This window comes from Doryrhamphus excisus, linkage group LG18, assembly GCF_037039965.1.
Source record: "Doryrhamphus excisus strain RoL-2023G ecotype Guam linkage group LG18, RoL_Dexc_Guam_v1.1, whole genome shotgun sequence".
Lineage (NCBI taxonomy): Eukaryota > Metazoa > Chordata > Actinopteri > Syngnathiformes > Syngnathidae > Doryrhamphus > Doryrhamphus excisus.
Window position 1 is genome coordinate 7954848 of NC_136374.1, and position 24423 is coordinate 7979270.

General features: G+C 41.7%; 1 protein-coding gene across 2 annotated transcripts; it reads right to left on the reverse strand.

The window, feature by feature from the left end:
- arhgap40 (Rho GTPase activating protein 40) lies at positions 1-24371 on the reverse strand. Of its 2 annotated transcripts, none has more exons than XM_058055545.2 (15): positions 24121-24371; positions 22274-22500; positions 19383-19591; positions 19206-19287; positions 17640-17776; positions 15702-15867; positions 15398-15489; positions 14325-14399; positions 13686-13845; positions 13184-13266; positions 9447-9653; positions 9235-9378; positions 9010-9161; positions 8226-8281; positions 1-2255 (listed from the first exon to the last, which is right to left on the reverse strand). In XM_058055545.2, the coding sequence occupies exons 1-15, from the start codon at positions 24255-24257 to the stop codon at positions 2149-2151; spliced, it is 2034 nt and encodes a 677-aa protein (XP_057911528.2). In that variant the 5' UTR covers positions 24258-24371; the 3' UTR covers positions 1-2148. The 2 variants fall into 2 exon arrangements, with proteins under 2 accessions (XP_057911528.2, XP_057911527.2); XM_058055544.2 differs by having other exon boundaries at positions 19206-19290.
- Positions 24372-24423: the final 52 nt, after the last annotated feature.

The following is a 24423-nucleotide window of genomic DNA, read 5'->3' on the forward strand; positions in this document are numbered from 1 at the left end:
TGCTTAACATGAGAATCATTTATTGACAGAGATGACAAATCTTCCAAAAGCCCTGGTAAAAAAAAGCTGAACTATGCCATTCTACAAAACATTGTATAGAACACATATATATATACAGTATATACGTCGTAGAAGTAAACAAAGATGGCGGCATAGTGTATAGCGATGAGCCCTGTGGGATGCCACCTCAGAGGTGACCTACTTCTCCTGAGTGTTGGCAGAAGGGTGCTCCATCAGCTCGCCTTTGTACGCAGCCGCTCAACTGTGGCAGCGTGGGACGGCCCAATTGGACTCGGCGTAATGAAGCTCATCACACACATGCGTGCACACACAACACACACACACAACACACACACACACACGTGTATACACTGCTGTCATGAAGCAAGGGGGAGTCAAAATTGATAACAGCTATTTATAGCTTCCCCCTTTATCAGAGAGATGCCTGACTGCAACCGGCGGCCATTACACAGCGTGACGAATATTGCCACAAAATGGCGCCGATGACACCAAACACGGCGGCACACAAACACTCTTAACGCTATCATAAATATGTACATGGAGATATGAGCAAAGGAAGACCAGCTTCACACAGCTTTGTGTCCTTGAGGAGGTGACATGGCGTTAGATGACAGGAAGTGCCTTTGTGCTCCACGGTGCACAGGTTAGAGACGTCTTTTGTTGTTTATAAGGCCCGTGAGAGCGCCGATAAGGAGATAGCCATCAGGAGATCTCTTTGAATGGCACACTCACACACTCTAATAAAAGGCGGGAGGAGAAATGTTGGAGCCTGTCAACAGGGAGAACACTTGTGTAAAGATGATTCATTGACTTGGTCCAGACCAGGGGTGTACAAACATTGTCCAACCACAAAATTATATGTTTGACATCATAACAGTTACATGCAGGTCCAAATATATCATGGAGGTGACAATATGAATATGAACACTGGTGTCAAACCCAAGGCCCGATGTCTGGATTTGGTACGCTATACATTTCATGTGGGCCGCAAAAGCCTGGAAATAATGCAGGCAAAAATACGCATTTTTATTTAAATTTAGTTCAATTTATTTTTTATGTTTTTAAATGTTTATTTAGCAGATATATTTACATTTTTTAAATTATTTATTCAATTTTGATATATTTTTTGGTCAATTTAAAATTATTAATTCATTCATTTTCTACCGCTTTTCCTCACGAGGGTCGTGGGGGGTGCTGGAGCCTATCCCAGCTGTCTTTTTGGGCGAGAGGCAGGGTACACCCTGGACTGGTGGCCAGCCAATCACAGGGCACATATAGACAAACAACCATTCACACTCACAATTTGAAGTCGCCAATTAACCTAGCATGTTTTTGGAATGAGGGAGGAAACCGGAGTACCTGGAGAAAACCCACGCATGCACGGGGAGAACATGCAAACTCCACACAGAGATGGCCGAGGGTGGAATTGAACCCTGGTCTCCTAGCTGTGAGGTCTGCACGCTAACCACTAGACCGCCGTGCCACCCCACAATAAAATTGATCTTATTATACTTACAAAACAGTTGTTTCCCCAACTCGTTTAGATTAAAGTGAAAATGCTAATAATAGTTAATAACCATAACTGCGACGTGGCCTACAGTGAAAACAAGTTTGATGCCCTTTATTATGAAAAATTTCGAAAATGGACTTTGAGCACGCCTGTTCTAGGTGATTCTCGTCTTCTTCGCAGTGTTAATTAACTCCAGTAGTCAAAAGGGACACAAAAACGGGCGTAGTTGCAGGAGTTGTCTTTAAGGTCCTTGAGCAAGGCACAAAACTGTCCAGAATGTCCATGTCCTCTTAACAAAATAAAGTGCATTGAAGCTTGTGTGTGTGTGTGTGTGTGTGTGTGTGTGTATGCATGGCCAGAGGTGCTCTGCATGGCCATCTGCTCCATTCCACTGCCCATGATCGGCCATGTGTCCTCCCTCTCCCCCTTTTATCAGCAGGAAGTCATGAGTCACAAGACTGAGGGGCCTACAAGGCCTCCAGGAGATGGAGGGATGAAGATTTCATTTGAAGATGGTCTTACTGGCAGATTCTTCATCCTCCATCTTCTGGCCTTGTTGATGTCACCATGAAATGATGCCCCACCAATCATCCATCCGTCCTTTCATGGCCTCCATGTCACATTCCTCGGCTGCCATTGGCCTTCAGCCTGATGATCCACTCCCCTGCCGAGTTGCTCTTGTATAGATCTAGTAGGTGGGTGTCGGGGTCCAGACGATGCTCGCCTGCAGCAAACACACAAGGACACACATTAGGGGACACAATTGAATGAGATCCCAGTGCAAGACATGCTGTTCCAACACACAAGTAAAGGAGTACTTGCACTACCTAGCGGTCATGTGGTGAATGACACCCTGCTACAGAACGTGAAATTAAAGATATGTACATGTTGCTTTAAAACAGAGGTGGCCCAAGTACAACCCAGGGTCCACTTGTGGCCCACACGTTGCTTTTTAGTTTTATTTTAGAATAAATGAAGCACACAAATGTCATATTAAAAATTATTTGACGAATGATTGGCTGAGATGTAGGTTTTTCTTTCATTATATTTTATTGTTTAGGTTTTTTTCCCCATGTAATTATATATCTACTGTGGAAAAAAGGGAAAAAAATACAGTGGGACAAAGCAGTTTTCCATTAAACATACAAAAACTTGCAAAGTGAATATTATTTTTTGAATACAATAATGACCCATATTTCTAAAATTTTCCAAGCAGTAATGAAGCATTTACAGTCATCTCTCACCACTCACAATCACAGTTTTTCAAAGATATGTATATTAATTTTAAAAAATCATACTGTTTCCTGGTTGAATACGGTCTGTTAGTGAAAAATATGCATATTTAAATTTTTTTTTGGCCTGAACAAAGAATTTAAAGATAAAACTAAATATACAAATATGAGGTATTCAGAAGATGCATTCAAAGACACTGTGATGATATGTAGTGTTCAACACTAGTCACTAGGTGTCAGTAATGTTAACCCAAGATCCACTTGTGGCCCACATGTTGCTTTTTAGTTTGTCTGTGGCATTTTCTGAAAATTGAATAAATGAAGCACACAAATGTCATATTAAAAATTATTTGACAAATGATTGGCTTTTGATGATTGTCACCTGAGACGTAGGCTATGTTTTTCTTTCATTATATTTTATTGTTTAGGTTTTTTTTCCAAGTAATTATATATCTACTGTGGAAAAAAGGGAAAAAATACAGTGGGACAAAGCACAGTTTCCATTAAACATACAAAAACTTGCAATGTGAATATTATTTTTTGAATACAATAATGACCCATATTTCCAAAATTTATATCCCTTAACATGCAATTTTATGTACTCATCGAATCATTTACCACAAAGAGATTTACATCTGTGAGGGATCTGTCAATCCTCCCACACTGATCAGGTACAGTGAAGAAAATAAGTATTTGAACACCCTGCTATTTTGCTATTTCGACCACTTAGAAATCATGGAGGGGTCTGAAATTTTCATCGTAGGTGCATGTCCACTGTGAGAGAGATAAACTAAAAAGAAAAATCCAGAAATCACAATGCATGATTTTTTAACAATTTATTTGTGTGATACAGCTGCTAATAAGTATTTGAACACCTGTGTATCATCTAGAATTCTGACCCTGAAAGACCTGTTAGTCTGCCCATTAGAAGTCCACCTGCACTCCATGTATCATCCTGAATCAGATGCACCTGTTTGAGGTCGTTAGCTGCATAAAGACACCTGTCCACCCCATACAATCAGTAAGACTTTAACTTGTAACATGGCGAAGACCAAAGAGCTGTCCAAAGACACCAGAGACAAAATTGTACACCTCCACAAGGCTGGAAAGGGCTACGGAGCAATTACCAAGCAGCTTGGTGAAAAAAGGTCCACTGTTGGAGCTATCATTAGAAAATGGAAGAAGCTAAACATGACGGTCAATCTCAATCGGAGTGGAGCCCCATGCAAGATATCACCTCGTGGGGTCTCAATGATTCTAAGAAAGGTGAGGAATCAGCCCAGAACTACACGACAGGACTTGGTCAATGACCTGAAAAGAGCTGGGACCACCGTTTCCAAGGTTACTGTAGGTAATACACTAAGACGTCATGATGTGAAATCATGCATGGCACGAAAGGTTCCCCTGCTTAAACCAGCACATGTCAAGGCCCGTCTTAAGTTTGCATATGACCATTTGGATGATACAGAGGAGTCATGGGAGAAAGTTTTATGGTCAGATGAGACCAAAATAGAACTTTTTGGTCATAATTCCAATAAGCGTGTTTGGAGGAAGAAGAATGAAGAGTACAATCCGAAGAACACCATCCCTACTGTGAAGCATGGGGGTGGTAGCATCATGCTTTGGGGGTGTTTTTCTGCACATGGGACAGGACGAGTGCACTGCATTAAAGAGAGGATGACTGGGGCCGTGTATTGTGAGATTTTGGGGAACAACCTCCTTCCCTCTGTCAGAGCATTGAAGATGGGTCGTGGCTGGGTCTTCCAACACGACAACGACCCGAAGCACACAGCCAGGAAAACCAAGGAGTGGCTCCGTAAGAAGCATATCAAGGTTCTAGCATGGCCCAGCCAGTCTCCAGACCTGAACCCAATCGAAAATCTTTGGAGGGAGCTCAAACTCCGTGTTTCTCAGCGACAGCCCAGAAACCTGACTGATCTAGAGAAGATCTGTGTGGAGGAGTGGGCCAAGATCCCTCCTGCAGTGTGTGCAAACCTGGTGAAAAACTACAGGAAACGTTTGACCTCTGTAATAGCAAACAAAGGCTACTGTACCAAATATTAACATTCATTTTCTCAGGTGTTCAAATACTTATTAGCAGCTGTATCACACAAATAAATTGTTAAAAAATCATGCATTGTGATTTCTGGATTTTTCTTTTTAGTTTATCTCTCTCACAGTGGACATGCACCTACGATGAAAATTTCAGACCCCTCCATGATTTCTAAGTGGGAGAAATAGCAAAATAGCAGGGTGTTCAAATACTTATTTTCTTCACTGTATATGCCCCGCCTACACTGTCCGGTTTCTCTGTGTATATAGTTGGCTTTAGTTATGTTATATTACATATATTTTGGTTAGTGTTTTAATTATATTTGTTTGCCGTTTAAGTTTAAGTGCCACTTTAGTTAGTTAGTTTTTCATTCAGAAGTCATTTGTGTTGTTCCTAATTTCTCATCAGTTTCTCCTTTTGTTTGAGGTGATTGGTCATGGCCCAAACATGGAGGCGCGCCCATGGGAGTGCAGGCCAGAGGCTGATCACCTCAATTGGACTCTCCCAAGTGCCACCTGGAGGAGGGGGGGGGTTGACTGGGTGGTAGTTGGGGAATCCAAGTTGTTAGGTGTACGTGAGTGTTTATATATATATACAGTGAAGAAAATAAGTATTTGAACACCCTGCTATTTTGCTATTTCTCCCACTTAGAAATCATGGAGGGGTCTGAAATTTTCATCGTAGGTGCATGTCCACTGTGAGAGAGATAAACTAAAAAGAAAAATCCAGAAATCACAATGCATGATTTTTTAACAATTTATTTGTGTGATACAGCTGCTAATAAGTATTTGAACACCTGAGAAAATGAATGTTAATATTTGGTACAGTAGCCTTTGTTTGCTATTACAGAGGTCAAACGTTTCCTGTAGTTTTTCACCAGGTTTGCACACACTGCAGGAGGGATCTTGGCCCACTCCTCCACACAGATCTTCTCTAGATCAGTCAGGTTTCTGGGCTGTCGCTGAGAAACACGGAGTTTGAGCTCCCTCCAAAGATTTTCGATTGGGTTCAGGTCTGGAGACTGGCTGGGCCATGCTAGAACCTTGATATGCTTCTTACGGAGCCACTCCTTGGTTTTCCTGGCTGTGTGCTTCGGGTCGTTGTCGTGTTGGAAGACCCAGCCACGACCCATCTTCAATGCTCTGACAGAGGGAAGGAGGTTGTTCCCCAAAATCTCACAATACACGGCCCCAGTCATCCTCTCTTTAATGCAGTGCACTCTTCCTGTCCCATGTGCAGAAAAACACCCCCAAAGCATGATGCTACCACCCCCATGCTTCACAGTAGGGATGGTGTTCTTCGGATTGTACTCTTCATTCTTCTTCCTCCAAACACGCTTATTGGAATTATGACCAAAAAGTTCTATTTTGGTCTCATCTGACCATAAAACTTTCTCCCATGACTCCTCTGTATCATCCAAATGGTCATATGCAAACTTAAGACGGGCCTTGACATGTGCTGGTTTAAGCAGGGGAACCTTTCGTGCCATGCATGATTTCACATCATGACGTCTTAGTGTATTACCTACAGTAACCTTGGAAACGGTGGTCCCAGCTCTTTTCAGGTCATTGACCAAGTCCTGTCGTGTAGTTCTGGGCTGATTCCTCACCTTTCTTAGAATCATTGAGACCCCACGAGGTGATATCTTGCATGGGGCTCCACTCCGATTGAGATTGACCGTCATGTTTAGCTTCTTCCATTTTCTAATGATAGCTCCAACAGTGGACCTTTTTTCACCAAGCTGCTTGGTAATTGCTCCGTAGCCCTTTCCAGCCTTGTGGAGGTGTACAATTTTGTCTCTGGTGTCTTTGGACAGCTCTTTGGTCTTCGCCATGTTACAAGTTAAAGTCTTACTGATTGTATGGGGTGGACAGGTGTCTTTATGCAGCTAACGACCTCAAACAGGTGCATCTGATTCAGGATGATACATGGAGTGCAGGTGGACTTCTAATGGGCAGACTAACAGGTCTTTCAGGGTCAGAATTCTAGATGATACACAGGTGTTCAAATACTTATTTGCAGCTGTATCACACAAATAAATTGTTAAAAAATCATGCATTGTGATTTCTGGATTTTTCTTTTTAGTTTATCTCTCTCACAGTGGACATGCACCTACGATGAAAATTTCAGACCCCTCCATGATTTCTAAGTGGGAGAAATAGCAAAATAGCAGGGTGTTCAAATACTTATTTTCTTCACTGTATATATATATATATATATATATATATATATTCCTGTATATATATATATATATACAGGAAGTGACCCATCAGTGGGGGACTCCTGACTTATATTTAATATGAAGGGTGTTGGGAATGTAAATCGGGTACCTTTTGGACTTGCTTCACCCTCTTATTGGGAACTATGGTTGGCCCTTCACAGATAAAAGGGGCTGGGTGAAATTGTTTGGGGAAGGCCTGTTGTGTGTGCTGGGGGAAATGCTGCTGCACTGTCTTGTAAAATAAACTCGGAAAGCTCTCAAGCCCTGGTCTGGTGTACCTTGCAACTGCTATGGCTATCCCAGGCTAGTAAGAGGCCATTGTTTTTCAACTCAAAATCTTACAACATCCTACTAGGGCCGATATCGGTGAAAAAGCACGGTATCGATATGGGCCGATACTTGCTTCCTAACACCGATCCACTCCACTGATCAGCAGCGGTGCCAAGCTGGCGTACGAGTGTCGAAATTGTCTCCTCTCCGGGATGCCGAGGGCACAGAAGAGGGGGTCGGCTGTATCTGGGGTTCAGAAGGCAGCGGATGTGGGTGGTGTGGGGCCCAGCAGAGGGGGTTAAACCTGCTTTTAATTCAGGTTTTCAGTTAATAATGTGGGAAGATTAGAAATAAAGGTGAGTTGTGGATACCACCATTTTGTTCATGTTGTGGTAAAACAAGCATATTAGCTTTGCTTGGCTCGGAATAGAATAGAATAAAATAAATATGAGTAGCTCTTGGCCATTTTCATTTGGTCAAAGTAGCTCTCACAAGAAAAAACCTTGGTGAGCCCTAATATAGCCAGTAGTACACTGTGATCGGCATCGGTGCTTGTATTGACCGATTTCACTCATAATCATCAGGATTGGTATCGGCAGCAAATTATTATATTACAGAAAAAAAATTTAATCTGCAATTTAATGCGATTAATCACGAGTTAACTGTGGGCCAGATAAATTAATCATGATTAAATATTTTAATCGAGGCCTAGTTTCATTGGTTAATACACCTAGAAGCTATTTAACATGAAAAGTCACTTAAACATGAGCAAATATACAGGCTGCAGGTTTGCCATGACAAACTCCCCTGTGTGTGTGTGTGTGTGTTCTGATGAATGCACATGATGCATGTCCATTACATAAGAGCCTGCTGCCCCCCCATCATCAGCTCAGTGGGCAGAATGACACTTCCACTTACCGATATTTCCCCCCACCTCGAATAGGGCGCAGTCCGAGAAGGACACGGAGCCATTCCTATAGGGAGACAAAATGTTTTGTTACTAAACTAGATTCATTTTCATTATTTCATTATTCATGATATAACAATGGTGGGCGTTACCCTGGGAATAAAACAATATTGTATATTATACTACTGTAAAGGGCCGACGATTGAAAAATAAATAAACAAATCAAGAATAAAGAAAATCAATCAATCAGTAATAAATAAATATAATAATAATAATAAAACGGCAAATAATAACAACTTAAGAAACCACATATAGTCGGTGGGTAGACAAATTATGTTTTTCAGATTAAAATGAACAAAGCATTATTAGAGCCTGTAGACATGACAAAACACGACTATAGTCACATTTATACTCTTTTTATTTACAACATATTGCGCAACTGCAGGGTCTTGAGACACATGCTAACTCGCAAACTGGACAGCTAGCGACCTAAACGGTAGCCTTCAAGTTATTTCCTTTAAACTTAAATAGCCAAAAACTTACCACTTCCACACGGATAGGGAGGATAACTATTAACAGTTATTTAACCTTTAACATGAACATTAATCAAATGTAATAATTTTTTCTGGGTACATGATACCATACAGCATCCATATCAAACTTGCGCGGGCCGCACTAACATTAAACTTTCATATCAAGGCGAAATGTGGCCCACAGGACATTAGTTTGAGGCTCCTGTCTTAGACTAAGAAGTAGAAGCTATAAGGAAGTAGAATAGCAGCGAGTGACGAGTACCTTCGCCGTTGGCCTTTCCCGTTTTCAGGGCTGCGTAGGAACTGCTGGTAAAAGTGGTTTAGCACGTCTGACGCTCTGGAACTGGTGTCAATGTGGAACTCCATAGTGCCCTTCACCTGATCCCCGATGTGGACCTTGACTGTGCGCCGAGCCTGAACAGAGCGCAAGTTATGATAATTTATTGGGAAGACTTTTTGTGTATTTCATTGTGTGGAAGCTGCTGACCTCTGAGACGTTTTTATCAGCTTTTTCCCGACTGTCTGTGTGGATCTTCTTCAGCAGGTTCTTGAAGCGGCGGTCGTAAAACTGGTAACGCTTACTGCTGTGCTCGTTCAGCTTTCGTACTTGGCTCATGACAAACATTGGGATCTGTGGAGTGAAAGGGCATCATCATTATCATGAATGTCACCATCAGCTGGTTAGATTCATGCACGTACCCTCCACAGCAGGTCCTGATAGCGGATGAGGAGCCTCATGACATCGGCGGCCTTCTCCACCTCGCCTATTCCGGCCGCCTCGGTCATCTTGCTGGGCACGGCCTTGTGGAGGAACAGATTGGGAGCCATAATGGTCGCTACGGCCCACAGGTTCATTCTGTTCCTCTTCTCCCGGGACACCACCTTACTGAGAAACTCCAGGAGAGCCTGAGGGAACACACAAATTCATGAAATATATCTTTGGAACATATTTAGAAATCTCTCTCAAGAGCTCAATTGAATCATCCCGAGCAGATGCATTCGAGCAACACATCCCAGCTGTCTCCACTGGAGTCAGATTCATTTGTTCAGGTGGGTTTTCACGCTCGGGGAGGACTGCACACTGGTGTCAATGAGTCATGCTTAATGCACGTTGTTACATAACGCAGCAAAATGCTTCCAATGTGGATTAACAGCACGGTACATGACCAAACATTTTGCATTGTGAGCGCAAAAGGATCTTTGCAAAACTGTTGCAACTAAGCTGGAATTACACAAAATGGTTGACCTAATTGAAGAGTTAAGATGGAGGGGCAAGTAAGCAGTTGATTCCAACTCTTGAGTGGAATGGTACATGGTACAGTCAACCCTGGTTTATCGTGGTTAATCAGGACTACAGTACTACTCTCAATAAATATGAGGCATCAGTAATACTGTCTACTCTATATTACTGTTGTTCATGTTATGCTTGCTCAGCTATTAGCTAACTGTCATTAGCAAACTGTAGCTAGCTAATGTTAGCGACAGTAGAGGCAATGAGTACTAAATACCTAGAAATATGACTACAAATCATTCAAATTACAAATACAAAACCACAAATTTGCTAGTAATATGTAATAGGAGTATAAACACCAACAAAAACATAAAGATCACCTTAGAGTTCTTGAGCTGCAGTCTTTGTTGACCTCAAATCTCCATGGCAACCATTGAACTGTTCACTACTTTATTCCACAAAAACAGATGTATGGTGGCACCCCCTAAATAATCATGTATTGGAAAAATATTTTGTATGTGTTGTTTCTACATATATTGGAACACTTTTAGTACCCAGCCATAACAAAATCAATTCAATAATTGTGTTTTTTGATGCACCCTAATATATATTATATATATATATATATATATATATATATATATATACAGTAAACCTCGGATATATCGGATTCAATTGTTCCCACTGGTTTTGTCCGATATAAGCGAAATCCGTTATATGCGTATACCGGAAAATTACCGTTTTACGCATATATCGGATTTATATCCGGTATATGTGTGAATCGGATTTTATCCGTTATAAAAAGGCACTTCCTTGACTATGTTTCCAATGTACCTGTACTGGGCAATGAAAAGAGACGTAAGGTAATGAGAATTTAACTTTATTGGACTCTGAGCATAACAAATTGTTAATGAAGCTAGGCCCTGTTACGCCCGTCAGGCCTACGTTATTTCCAATAGTGAGGTTAAGATCTCATTCACTGCTGTGCTAGTATTATTGACGTCACTCACTTTTATATTTGTCCTAAATCTGGAGCCAGGAGAAAGACACGATGCGGCCATCCGATATATGCGAGGGAAATTGGAACGGGACTGGAGATTTTGTCCGAAATAGGCGAAATCCGTTATGAAAAATCCGATATATGCAATGAATTTTTATTGGAAATGCATTACAGAAAAATTGGTTCTTTTTTATCTGTCCATTGTGAGCGAATTTCCGATATATCCGAGTCCGATATATCCGAGGTTTACTGTATATATATATATATGGTTTATTGATTCCTTCTTCCACCAAAAACATCCATATAATACACATGGTGCCTTGCAGTTAACAGCATGTGTCCACACAAAATATTGATACTTTGGACACAATTTGGACATTTTCATCTTCGGGGTGTACTCACTTTACTTAAGTCAACGTTTGTCAAGTGAGCGGGCTCTTTATTCTCCATTCTTTCATCATGCAAATATGGTAACTGCTCTCTGCTAACTTTCACCCAGAAAGCGTGCCAAGCCTGTGAAGTGGCATGATGGGGCTCCAATGTTCTCATCTAATGCACCTGCAGAGCATTAGGCAGCCACTCTGCAGCCTCTTCACCTTCCACAGCTGTGCCGGCCCATTCCCAATCCTTGCTTTGCTGTTTTGTTTCACTCTTGGTCCATTTTAGCCCATTTTAGCCGCTCAGCTGTAAACCAGTGAATTGTCTCTAGAGCAAGGGTCCCTAAACACCAGCTTTCAGGTGTAATGATTTCAAAACATAATATACAGTTGCAAATCTCATAGATTTTGCATGTATATCTTGTTTGTTGCGAGTGGTGGCCCATCCCGCTTTATTCAACGGTTCTTGAACACACCACTGTGTGTCTGTTAACGTTCTCCCGCGTATCACTGTTGGATGTATCCGTTATTGTGAGTTGGTTGGTGGCAGCTAGTTTTGTACAAACGATGGTAATGGTAATGGTTTCATTTTATTTGAACATGAATCACATTAATCCACATGTCCAAAAGGGAGTAGGAAGAAGCAAAACTTATTTCTGATTGAGAACAAATTTTGCTTTGTTCAATATTGAAATATTTCTAGCCACCTTTTGTTGTATATTTGTAATATGAGAAATGTATTTTCCTTCACCGTTTCAATGTCTACATTGTCTATTTGTACGTGTCCTTTCTGCTGCTACCAAACAGCATGATTTTAGTTTTACTTAAGTTCAAGAACAATCTATTATTATCAATCTTTTTAATATGACCATTTCTTTTCTGAACTTTTTACTGATTTCTTCTGTGCTCCCTCCGGAACAAAAAGCAGTGGTATCATCCGCAAATAATACCAGCTTTAAGTGTTTTGTAACTTTGCAGATTTCATTGATATACAAGTTGAACAGTTTTGGTCCCAGTATTGACCCCTGGGGTACTCCACACGTAATACTTAAACTTGCAGATGTGTATTCTCCTAGCTTTGGTAGCTTTTAACCCAGTTCAGAACTAATAATCTTACTCTGTACCTTTCTAATTTAGTTATTAGGATGTCATGATTATATCAAACACTTTTGTCAGATCCATAAATACTGCAGCTCAAAATTTAAGATGCAGGATTCCCTTGCCGCTCAGCACTTTGAATTTTACGGTTAACTATGTCACAGTTTACAAGCCTAAAACAGCTAAGTAAAATACAAATATAAAGCACTCAGAAGACGCATTCAAAAATGTTTTGATGTCGTATTGTACTCTGGCCACTGGGTGTCAGTTGTCAGTAATGTTGGGATTGGAATAATTCCAAACAAAAACTTAGTTCTGAACCCAACTTCCTGTTTGCCCTCCACTCAGCTCCAGAACACATTTACAGCAGCATACCTCTATACGCCTTATTTTCTCTTATTATATCTGTTATATTAGGTAATACAAGTGTAAAGGTGACTATGTCTACAGGGTTCTAATGTTCATTCATTCATTCATTTTCTACTGCTTATCCTCACGAGGGTCGCGGGGGTGCTGGAGCCTATCCCAGCTGTCTTCGGGCGAGCGGCAGGGTGGTACAACCTGGACTGGTAGCCAGCCAATCACAGGGCACATATAGACAAACAACCATTCACACTCACATTCATACCTATGGACAATTTGGAGTCGCCAATGAACCTAGCATGTTTTTAGAACGTGGGAGGAACTAATAAAATGTTGTACCATGAAATGTACTAAAGTGGGTGGGTACCTTCAAGGTGTTCCTGTTAGACTCTGGCAGCAGCAGGATGAGCAGGTTCAACATGTGAAGTTTCTGTTTCAGCTCGGTGATGTCTACACAAGAAGCAAACAGCAAAAGGCGAGGGTGAGAGACACACACACACACACACAAACACACACTCATTTCCTGCTGTGTTTGTGGATAAATAATGGGATGTCCAAAGACAGATGGTGTTGTGACAGGAGGCCATTAAGTGTGAGCTTATGTGGTCGTTTATCACATTCCTCAGCAACTATACATCAGTGAGCCATTAATCAGATGATACTATTATTGATCCATTTTTATTAAAGTGGAAACCACAAGGAAAACACATGATTCTTGTGACAAGACGATTTCAAATGGAGCTAATATAATAGTGCTTCCTGTAACAGTCCCCACTCTTCTGAGTGTCTTTTGTGACCTAGTTCAATTTTGATTTAGTCGTGAAATATGCTGTCACAAGACTTTTGTCTACAACGTCCAAAAAGCTGACCTCTGACGGCACTGAAGGTGTTGAGGTACTCGGCGGTGAGCAGAGGAGCAGGAAGTTCTCGGATGAATTTCTTGAGAAGAGCGGCAGCATCGTTTGGACTCACTTCATCCCAACGGAACTGACCCGAGGAGAAGTTGGCTTCCAGGTTCTGCTGCAGCAGCTGAGAGGGAAGGGTACGTTTGTATTTCATCTTGTATGTTAAGGCTTACAATGTCCACATATATATATATATATATATATTTATGTAAACATGTTTTTCTTAGCTGTAACATAGTGTCTGAGTAAATGCCCAAATCATTTCTGCATGGGCTAACAAAGCCATAATCCATGACAAATGGACAATTGGCGCCCTCTTCTGGTAGCTCTACTCACCTGTCATGTCACTCATAACCTCATGACCCCCTTTATTTATCAGCCATAGATTCACTAAGCTGAAGCTGGCGTTTTCAGTTGATTTTTCATTCATTCATTCATTTTCTACCACTTTTTCGCGGGGGGTGCTGGAGCCTATCCCAGCTGTCTTCGGGCGAGAGGCGGGGTACACCCTGGACTGGTCGCCAGCCAATCGCAGGCAATCATATAGACAAACCAGTTGATTTTTAACTTTTGAAAAAAAAAAAGTTTTTGTTTCCATCTTACCTTGATTCTGGACTGAGACCCTGGAACCCGCAGGATACCCTCTGAATCTACTCCCTTCTCCAAAAAGGTCAAAAGCTGCAGAGGAGAGCAGAAGGAGATTATAGAGGCGGCTGGTTATTCTCAGCAACAGTAAATATTGCCACTATAGCGCATCTGGAAATGTTCACAGTACTTCACATTTTTTTTAATGTTACACGCTTATTCTAAAATGAAAGAAATACCACTTGATAAAGTCTCTTCAGTTAATTAAATAATGCAAAATGAATTGGTTCCAGATCCGAGCGTCATAAATGAATTTCCGCAAAGTAGGATTCCTTATTTATAAGCATAAAAAACTGCTTACGACCTTGTACATTTCATTTTTAACATTATTAGAGCTCTCTAGACATGAAATAACATCCCTATATACACTCCTATTACCCAATATAACATATCTCTCCATGTATCTTCCATGCTGCTTATCCTCACTGCGGGGGGGTACCAACATCCATTCACACTCACATTCATGCTTATGGAAAATCTAGAGTCGCATATTTTTGGAATGTTGGAGGAAACTGGTGTACCACAAAACAGCATGATTTATTCATTCATTCTGCTGGAGCCTATCCCAGCTGTCTTCAGGCGTGAGGCGGGGTACACCCCGGTCTGGTCCCCAGCCAATCACAGGGCACATATAGACAAACAACCATTCACACTCACATTCATACCTATGGACAATTTGGAGTCGCCAATTAACCTAGCATGTTTTTGGAATGTGGGAGGAAACCGGAGTACCCGGAGAAAACCCACGCATGCACGGGGAGAACATGCAAACTCTACACAGAGATGGCCGAGGGTGGAATTGAACCCTGGTCTCCTAGCTGTGAGGTCTGCGCGCTAACCACTAGACCGCCGTGCCGCCCAGCATGATTTATTGATATAGTAAAAAAAACTGTGTTGGAATGACTCCCAGCAGAGAGGCAGCCATTGTTGTTTATACAGGGATTGGTAGTATCAGTGGTAGGTGTGTTTAAACAGACTCAATCAAAGTGATTGCATCTGACAAGTCGAATACATGTGACGTGTGCTCTCACCTCTTGGAGGAAGCGAGGAGTGGCAGTGCTGGGTGCAACTTTTTGGTCGTTCTCCAGCAGCGTGGCCAGCGGGACACCGAACAATGAGCTCTCTGGTAAACAAATATGATGTCTTTTATTTTGAGTTTTAATAGTAGTGTATTGTGTACACAATTACACTATGATGTCACTTGCAGTAGATAGTTATGGAGCATCATAACGAGATAATTAGCGTTAGTTGGCAGTTGGAATTCCACTGCTTTGCACTGCCCTGAAGAGGAAACACGATGTAATAGTTGTCATTGTGTGTCACCAGTAGTCATACCTGGCATTTTCCTCTTGGATGTCTTGTGCCGCTTGACCTCCAGTTCAAGGAGGTCGCACAGTGCCGTCATGTCGATGAGAGCCAACTGTCGCACCTTCTTCATGTCGCCGTGGGACAGATCTTGGACTCGAGTGACTCCTAGGCGGCACTTGGGGCAGATCACCCGCTGGCGAGGTGATCGTGGTGGACAATCCAATGACACAGAGAGGATGATGATTGACAGTGAAGACGCAAATAAAAAACAGGTTTTGCACCAGGTAGCTTGGCATGTTTTTCCCGCCCTGCTCGAGCATTTTAATTATACTGTACGTCAAGCTGAAACTGACATTACAGTATTAGCATTTGAGTGTATGATAATACACTATACTGTATATAGTTGTTGGAAAATATGGGTTAAAAATTGACCGTGGTGGCTGGAACTTTAATAGTAGGGAATTATTTAGTATAACCCTACTTGTCAGTGGCTGACAATGTAAACAAAGACTTCTCATTGGGACAGGGTTCCTTTCATCTGAACCCTGGTGTGCATCAAACAGGCATGTCGGCACTCGAGGCTGCTTGAGGGATGCATCTTGGTCCACTTGCAAGTGAACTATACTTGAGCTCAACATGGTATCATCACCAAAATGTCATATTAAAAATAAAAAGCAGACAAAATATGTTAGTGCTGTATGACAACAGCGCCCTTGAAAAGCACACCGACAGTCAATAGAAACAAGTCTGTATATTTCTACTTGTAGGATGCTTGTAATTAATTGACTCTGGTAATTGGGATAATGATTAGGTGTTGTCATGTTGTCACGGGGCGGCACGGCAGTCCAGTGGTTAGCGCGCAGACCTCACAGCTAGGAGACCAATTCCACCCTCGGCCATCTCTGTGTGGAGTTTGCATGTTCTCCCCGTGCATGCGTGGGTTTTCTCCAGGTACTCCGGTTTCCTCCCACATTCCAAAAACATGCTAGGTTAATTGGCGACTCCAAATTGTCCATAGGTATGAATGTGAGTGTGAATGGTTGTTTGTCTATATGTGCCCTGTGATTGGCTGGCCACCAGTCCAGAGTGTACCCCGCCTGTGTTGTCACGGTTTATGGGTTGGTCTCTGTGAAAAAGTGGACCAAATACACATTGTGTCATACTCAGTGGGTGTCTGTATCATTTGAGGAGTGAGTTGGAGTTTGATATAGAGGCCCAAAAATGGCCAGCGAATGGCAACATGCTACGTTCATCTATATCTACATCTTCGGGAATTGGGTACAGTGGAGGCCGGTTTGATAAACAGTGATATAAGCAGGCATATGTGCTATTCCCAACTAACAATCACAAGCCAGCATTAAAGCCACAACAAGACAGGCTGTGTTGACAATGGCCGCGTCCAAGGCGAGAGACAATCAGGATCGCTACAACCGGTCGACTGGTTTCGCCGTGCCAGTCATACAGCACCAAAAACACCCGGCAGGAAGAACACCCGGATCAGCAGCCCAACTGTGTATCGACCTGGTATTGACTTTTGTTCCGCTTTTTTGTTTATTCTTGAAAAGTTTGATTTTTGTTTTTGTCTGTCAATATCCTGAACATATGATTCATATCATTCAAATCCAGTTTCTATTGACTGTCAGAGTAAATTTTAGAACAGAGATGTCCAAGGTGCAGTCCATGACAAATACCAGTGTGAACGCTAAGCGAAACGCACCTTAGTGGGTACCAAGTCTGGTCCCAACCAGAATACTGAACTACAAGTGTGGAAATAGCTCTATTCTCAAATCTTAAGTAGGTGACACCAGGTGACTCCTGCATAAAACATGTCTGCATAAAATACAATTGTTTTGTTTAATCTAGTGTAAACAAAAATATATATTTTTTAATTATATACAATTAAAACTATATAAGGTGATGTTTGAGGCAAAAATTCCCAAAAGAAGCGACGGTTCAGATGCTTACCGGCAGCGTGCCGTCCTCTCTCCTCCACTGCATGTTGCTGTGAGGAAGTTTGTCCAGTTTGGCCTGTTCACAGTAAGCCACGTCGGTTTTGAACTCTTCTTCTTTGGCAACTCTTCGCTGGTGCTCCGGGGTCACAACTGGTCCAGAAAAAAAACACATTGCAGTATCAAGGTATTAATGTGTGCATTGAATACTGTAGTAGAAGCGGCTTATTTTGATGCCTCTCAGACAGGTCGATGTCGACATTGGAGGTTGTCAACATCGTGAAAAGCAAATACTTTACACCAGAACATACTTTTTTTCTATTTTATCTTGATTCTTCTGTGACCTTATTGCTATAAGGTTCTCTTTGGTGCTCTTTTTGGAGACACTTTACACATATTCCGGTCTGGGAATCATTTAATCATCTTTATCGTGTTTATTTATTCATAAAATGCACACAGAACGATGAACAATTTCTCCTTTCTTGAGTGTTTGAGGAATCTGTGCTTTGATGGCTGCACAAAAAAACTTGCAAAGAAATGAGAAACACTAATGAATTCAAGAAAGAATTAGTATGAAGGTAGAGTCTGTGCAATAGGACTGTCATGTAAAGGTTCCTACTGAACAGCGGTTGCTGGGGGAGAGGTTTAAAGCAGACACATCGTCTTTAAGGGAGAGCCCAGCCACCCTACATAGGAAACTAATTTTGGCTGCTTGAACCCGTAAATCTTGTCCTTAGGGTCACGACCCAAAGGTGAGGTTAGGAACATACTGTAGATCGACCCATAAATTGAGAACTTTGCCTTTTGGTTCAGCTCCTTCTTTACCAACGAACCAGTACAGAGTCCGCATCACTGCAGACGCTGCACCAATTTGCCTGTTGATCTCACATTCCATCCTTCCCTCACTTGTGAACAAGACCCTTAAACTTGAACTCCTCCACTTGGGACAAGATCTTATGCCTGACCTTTTTGACTCTGACTTCGAGGTGCTGATTCTCTTTTCGCCTGACCTTTTGAAAAGGATTTATAACAAAAACCAAGGTTCCATTGTACTGTTTTCATAGAAATGAACCCTTTGGTCATCTTAATCAGGTACTTTTGTAGACCACCCACTGGTAATGGTAATGGTAATGGTTTTATTTCATTTGAACATGCATCAGATTACAATTGAATGCATCACATAATCAGTTCACAGTTCCACATGTCCAAAAGGAGTAGGAAGAAGCAAAGCTTATTAAATCCTACCCGTCCATCTGGTACTTTTACAATCAGTAACTGTTACATTTGTTCACTTCCTGCTTTCCATAATACAGTTTAAGGTTTTTTTTACCCCACTGGGTCCAAAAAACCTTGGCATTAACAGCCATGGCAGTAGGCAAACTTCGTGTGCTCGTGTACTCCAAATCATTTTTAAAGTTTACAATGTAAGTTGTTTAAGTAAGTAAAGTTTAAGTTAAACTTTTAAGTTTAAGTTAAAGTAAGTTTAAGTTGCTGGAACAGCTTCTCTCCACACCCATCTTCTTTACGGTTGAGATAAATAAACACCCTGGTTCTAAATAGAGCATTCAGGGGAGGCTCTCACCTGACAAAGCAGCTTTGGAGACCGATGCCATGTTGTTTTGAGGAGATTCTTCACCAGGATGAGAGTCAGGCATACTCAAGTTCTGCTGAAGGAAAAGATCTATTATTAGGACTCAATATGCTTGAATTGGACTGACTTTTTATGTACAGGAATAGCAAAGCCACGCAGTCGGCTCACCTGACTGAAGACGTCACGGATGTGCGGCGGCGCCGTCTTGTTCCTCTTGCGCAGAGACTTTGTGTAGGAAGCCACTCTACGCTGGACCGCCTCCGCCTGAGTGCGCGTTAAGGTGGACATCAGCAGCAGGTTGTCCACATCCTCGCTGTCGTCACTAATGAGGGTGGAAAGACCAGCGTCGGCAAGCCACTGCTCCTCTTGCTCCCCCTCTGATACACAAACACAGATGTAATATGTAATTAAAAAAACACATATGTAATATGCAATACATTAATTCATTCATTTTCTACTGCTTTTTCCTCACGAGGGTCACGGGGGTGCTGAAGCCTATCCCAGCTGTCTTCGGGCGAGAGGCGGGGTACACCCTGGACTGGTCGCCAGCCAATCACAGGGCACATATAGACAAACAACCATTCACACTCACATTCATACCTATGGACAATTTGGAGTCGCCAATTAACCTAGCATGTTTTTGGAATGTGGGAGGAAACCGGAGTACCCGGAGAAAACCATATGCAATATACTCATCTTTAATTACTAGTGAAAATATGCATATTTAAGCAAATGTTTTGACTAAATTAAGCATTTCGTAATTAAAAGACACAATTTTGATGATTTGCCAACACCATCAAAGGCTTGCAACTGAACTTGAACTTCGACATCAATGATTGGGACATGATGCAGACTTTCGTCTGATACTACGTCGAAATACTTGAGATTTTCAGTGAGTGTGTTGAGTAAAATGTGTCCCATTCAAAGTACTAACGTAACTGTTATTATGTAATTTCCAGCAAGACAACATATTTTCCCTTTGAATGTGCTTGATTGAACGCATCTATTAACGTCCACTCTGGTTTAAGAACAAACAACGAGGGAGTGCATTCAGTAAATCCCGAATGCTATGTCAGCACACTTTTTATGTGACTAAGTCTTGCCACACTGGTTAAATGGCATTTTATTTGGGAGACACTAAATGGTGCTCGTGACATATAAGGATTCGAAAATTTCAACCCAGTGACTTTGGACCTTTCTTGCCTACTATACTGGGTAATAGGAATGTCCATCCATCCATTTTCTACGCTGCTTAGCCTCACTAGGGTCACGGGGTATGCTCGCTGGAGCCTATCCCAGCTGACTTCAGGCGTGAGGCGGGGTACAGCCTGGCTGGAGCTCAGCCAATCACACACATATAGACAAACAACCATTCACACTCACATTCATACCTATGGACAATTTGCAGCAGCCACTTAACATATATATTTTTTGAATGTGGGATGAACCTGGAGAAAACCCACCCATGCACCGGGAGAACATGCAAACTCCACACAGAAATGCCAAGCGAAGATTCAAACCCACCACACACCACTTGTCCACCTTGTAAAGGTGACAATAGGGGTGTTATTTCATGTCTAGAGGGCTCTAATAATGCTAATAACCATATTTAGAAGATTATGAACAGTTTTTCTATGCCATAACTACTAAAATATTCCATTTATAAATAATGAATCCAGGAATATAGGAATCCTGTAATTCCTGGAACTAATAAGGTGAAAGATTAGACTGTGTTTTTATATGTATATACCCCTCTAAAAGTTTGAGGAGGCCTGAAGGTGTTCCCAAATATTTGTAAATATGAACATTCGGTACTGGACAGCCATGATCCCATGACAAGCAGATCCCTTCTTTCCAAGACCACCAGGGAATGGCGGAAAAAAAACAGGACCCGAATTTTGGATCAACATTTGTAATAAAAGTGACTAATGTAGTTATTAGATTATGAACAGTTTTTCTATGCCACAACTACTAAAATATTCCATTTATAAATAATGAATCCTGGAATATAGGAATCTTGTAATTCCTGGAAACAATAAAGTGAAAGATTAGACTGTGTTTTTATATGTATATCCCCCTCTAAAAGTTTGAGGAGGCCTGAAGGTGTTCCCAAATATTTGTAAATATGAACGTTCTGTACTGGACAGCCTATGATCCCATGACAAGCAGATCCCTTTTTTCCAAGACCACCAGGGAATGGCGGAAAAAAACAGGACCCAAATTTTGGATCAACATTTGTAATAAAAGTGACTAATGTAGTTATTAGATTAGAACCAGTGCCACAACCCCCCCCCCTTCTCACTTCAATTGCCATCATTCACTTGTGACACAATCCAGATTCAATCCCAAATATGCCTCACTAATAAATGATAATGTTAAGATGATCCATAACTGTGATGCCAGTGCATGGACATACTGTATCAGCACACTATTATGGTACGTTCAAGTACTGCCGAACGGAGAGGAAAATCTCAATGCACAATCTCAAGACACTGTCAGTGAAGCATATACATAAATATGTACATATTATGGGCTTTCTAACAGTGGCACGTGTATTGTATATATATTATTACGTATTCTACATATAAATTATTAGCGATTTATGGTGAATGAAAAAAAAACATACACATTTGACTAATAATCTGCTAGTTTGCTGGGTCTTTGACTGCTGAATAAGTGCAGGCATAGCGAATGAAAGCAGTCACCCTTTAAAGATGTACACAAACGGGATTGTATACCCTTCGCATGGCTATACACACACACACACACACACACACAGACCATGCATGTGACCATGCATGCGGTTGTCTCTAAAACCGCATGGAGCTTTATTTAGACTTGAGAGGGTTTTAAGTCAAACAGGGCCTCTCTTGAACATAACACTCAGTGGGGTGTCTCTGAAGGGCAGAATGACACAATAAAGAATATTTACACACATGGAAATAGACTTGTAAAAAAACACTCTGATCATGTGATCATGCATGGTAGAGTTCTCTCATGTGAATGTTGCCATTGCTAAAGCATCATTTCATCATCTCGTCCATTTCACGTTCTTTTACCTTCTGATTGTCTGGAATCCCTCCTGGCGCTGTCAAGGTCTGCGTAGCCACTCCCCTGTCGAATGGTTTCCAGCTCAGTGAAGTAGGAGTCCACGCAGACTTGGTCCGGATGCTGCTCCTGATCCTGGAAAGGCGGCGAGGGCGGCGTGCGTGGACGGTGCTCAGAGGCGGCCTGATGCTGCGGGCTGGCCCAGGGCTCCACGCTCATCTCGGTGGGGCTGGGGTCTCTGGCACAGACATACACACACGTAAAGAAATCACAGGCGTGCATGCAAACAAAAGGTGGGGATGGGGGTGGGGGGGGGTGTTGAGGACAACGCACACAAAGTCAGGGTGAATGGTGAAGATGGGGTGGAGCGAGGAGGATGGATGAGCCGGCACGGAGATGAAGAGACAAAAGGAGCTGGATGGAGGGAGGGAGGAGATGGGAGATGGCGAAGGAGCGGGGGGGAGGTCTCTCTATTGTTCTTGTAAAATGTGGCCTGGGAGACATACCTCACAGGACCACTAGATGTCACTGTAAGCTCAACTCATCCATTTACTACTACTGAACACATTTGTCCTGAGCAGGACTCTTGTCCGTTGACACCAGCTAATGCTAAGCATACACACAGAGATACAGGAAGTGACCAGCAAATCACCTGTGTGTGTGTGTGCTCACATTCCATAGGTAGAAACTGTAGATGGCATGATGTTGCGGCAATGAGCGAGGAGAGACAACCGATCACCTATCACCAGTCACAAGCCAAGCAAATAACTAAGCTATGAGGCAACCATCAACCAAGTGTCTTTGGCAACTGAGACATGAAGAAACTGACTGACTGACTGATGACTGTAAATACCACAAGTCCGTTATGTAAAATGCGACTCCGACATTTAAGTACATGACATTTACTTTACGACACAGTGTCTCAAGATACACAGTATATAAACCACCCGATAAAAAGAACTAGGGCTGCAACTAACAATTATTTTCTTAGTTGATTCATATTTTGATTAATTGAGTAATCAGTTAGACCATGGACGGAACAAGTCAACATGAACCAAACACAGTTAGCAGTTTTACAAAGTCAAAAGTGATATGTGTGTTGCCTAAAACACAAATATAAGCTGTCTGCTTTCATGGATGACTAAAAACAATAAAAAAATATTCAGATCTGAGGGGCTGAAAATGAAAGATATTTACATTTTAAGTGAAAAAAACGATGAAACAGATACAAAAATAGTTGTGGATTAATTGAATAATCAAATGATCGATTACTTGTTGCAGCTCTACTAAAAATAAGGCAATCAAACATGCATTCAAAGGCATTTTTGTGTCTTGATTCATGATTGTGCTCAAAACATTTTGTCAATCCAATAAAAAAATTATTGCGCGACCCATTTTGGGGCTCAACCCACAATTTGAGAAACCCTGCACAAAGAAGTAGCACGAGGGTCGTTTTCATCGACTGCCTTGTCCATCAATTCTTTTTGTACTTGATGGAAAAAACAAAGAGTCAGAAAAGTCTCAAATTCTTTTTGAAGACATTTTTGGTTCAATACCCAAATGGCTAATATTGCCCATGGTTCAAGACCCAAATGGCTAATATTGGCCAAACTGACCCCTGTCATAGAAACTAATGATAAATAACAAATATTAATTTATGACCAAAAAGTAATCGTGGCCCATTTGGGGTCCTGATGCATGGTTTGTGAAGAAGTATGTATTAGTACTTGTACTTATTTTTATTCAACAACCCTAGACCAACTCTTTTGGTACTTGTTGGAAAACAATTACATTTCTGAGAAAGACAAAGGATTAAATTCATTTAAAGTATGCAAACAACAGCAGCAGAACTTCCTACCTGGATTTCTTCTTGTTTGACGAACTGTATCTGTTTCTGTTGTGTGAAAATACTCTGAAATTGTTGAACCGGTCTCTTGAAAACGGCATGGTGGACGCATGTGGCCTGGTCAACATGACCTCCTCTCTGCCTCCCATGTCCGCAACGCCGAAAGAATCCAGCAATTATGAAAGAGTCCCACACGCAACTATGGAACTTGATCCAGCGCTATCACAAATCTCTCCCAATAAAGGCAAGTTGTTGTAAGGCTGCAAGGCTGAGGCAGGAATGCAGTAGGGAGGGGCGACACCTTGAACATTAACA

Coding starts and splice junctions, on each gene's coding strand:
- arhgap40 (XM_058055544.2), bottom strand. CDS start 24,257: ATGGGAGGCAGAGAGGAGGTCATGTTGACCAGGCCACATGCGTCCACC. Junction 19,291..19,382: donor TCCGTGACGTCTTCAGTCAG/GTGAGCCGACTG, acceptor CTTTTCCTTCAG/CAGAACTTGAGTATGCCTGA. Junction 15,490..15,701: donor ATCCAAGAGGAAAATGCCAG/GTATGACTACTG, acceptor TTTGTTTACCAG/AGAGCTCATTGTTCGGTGTC.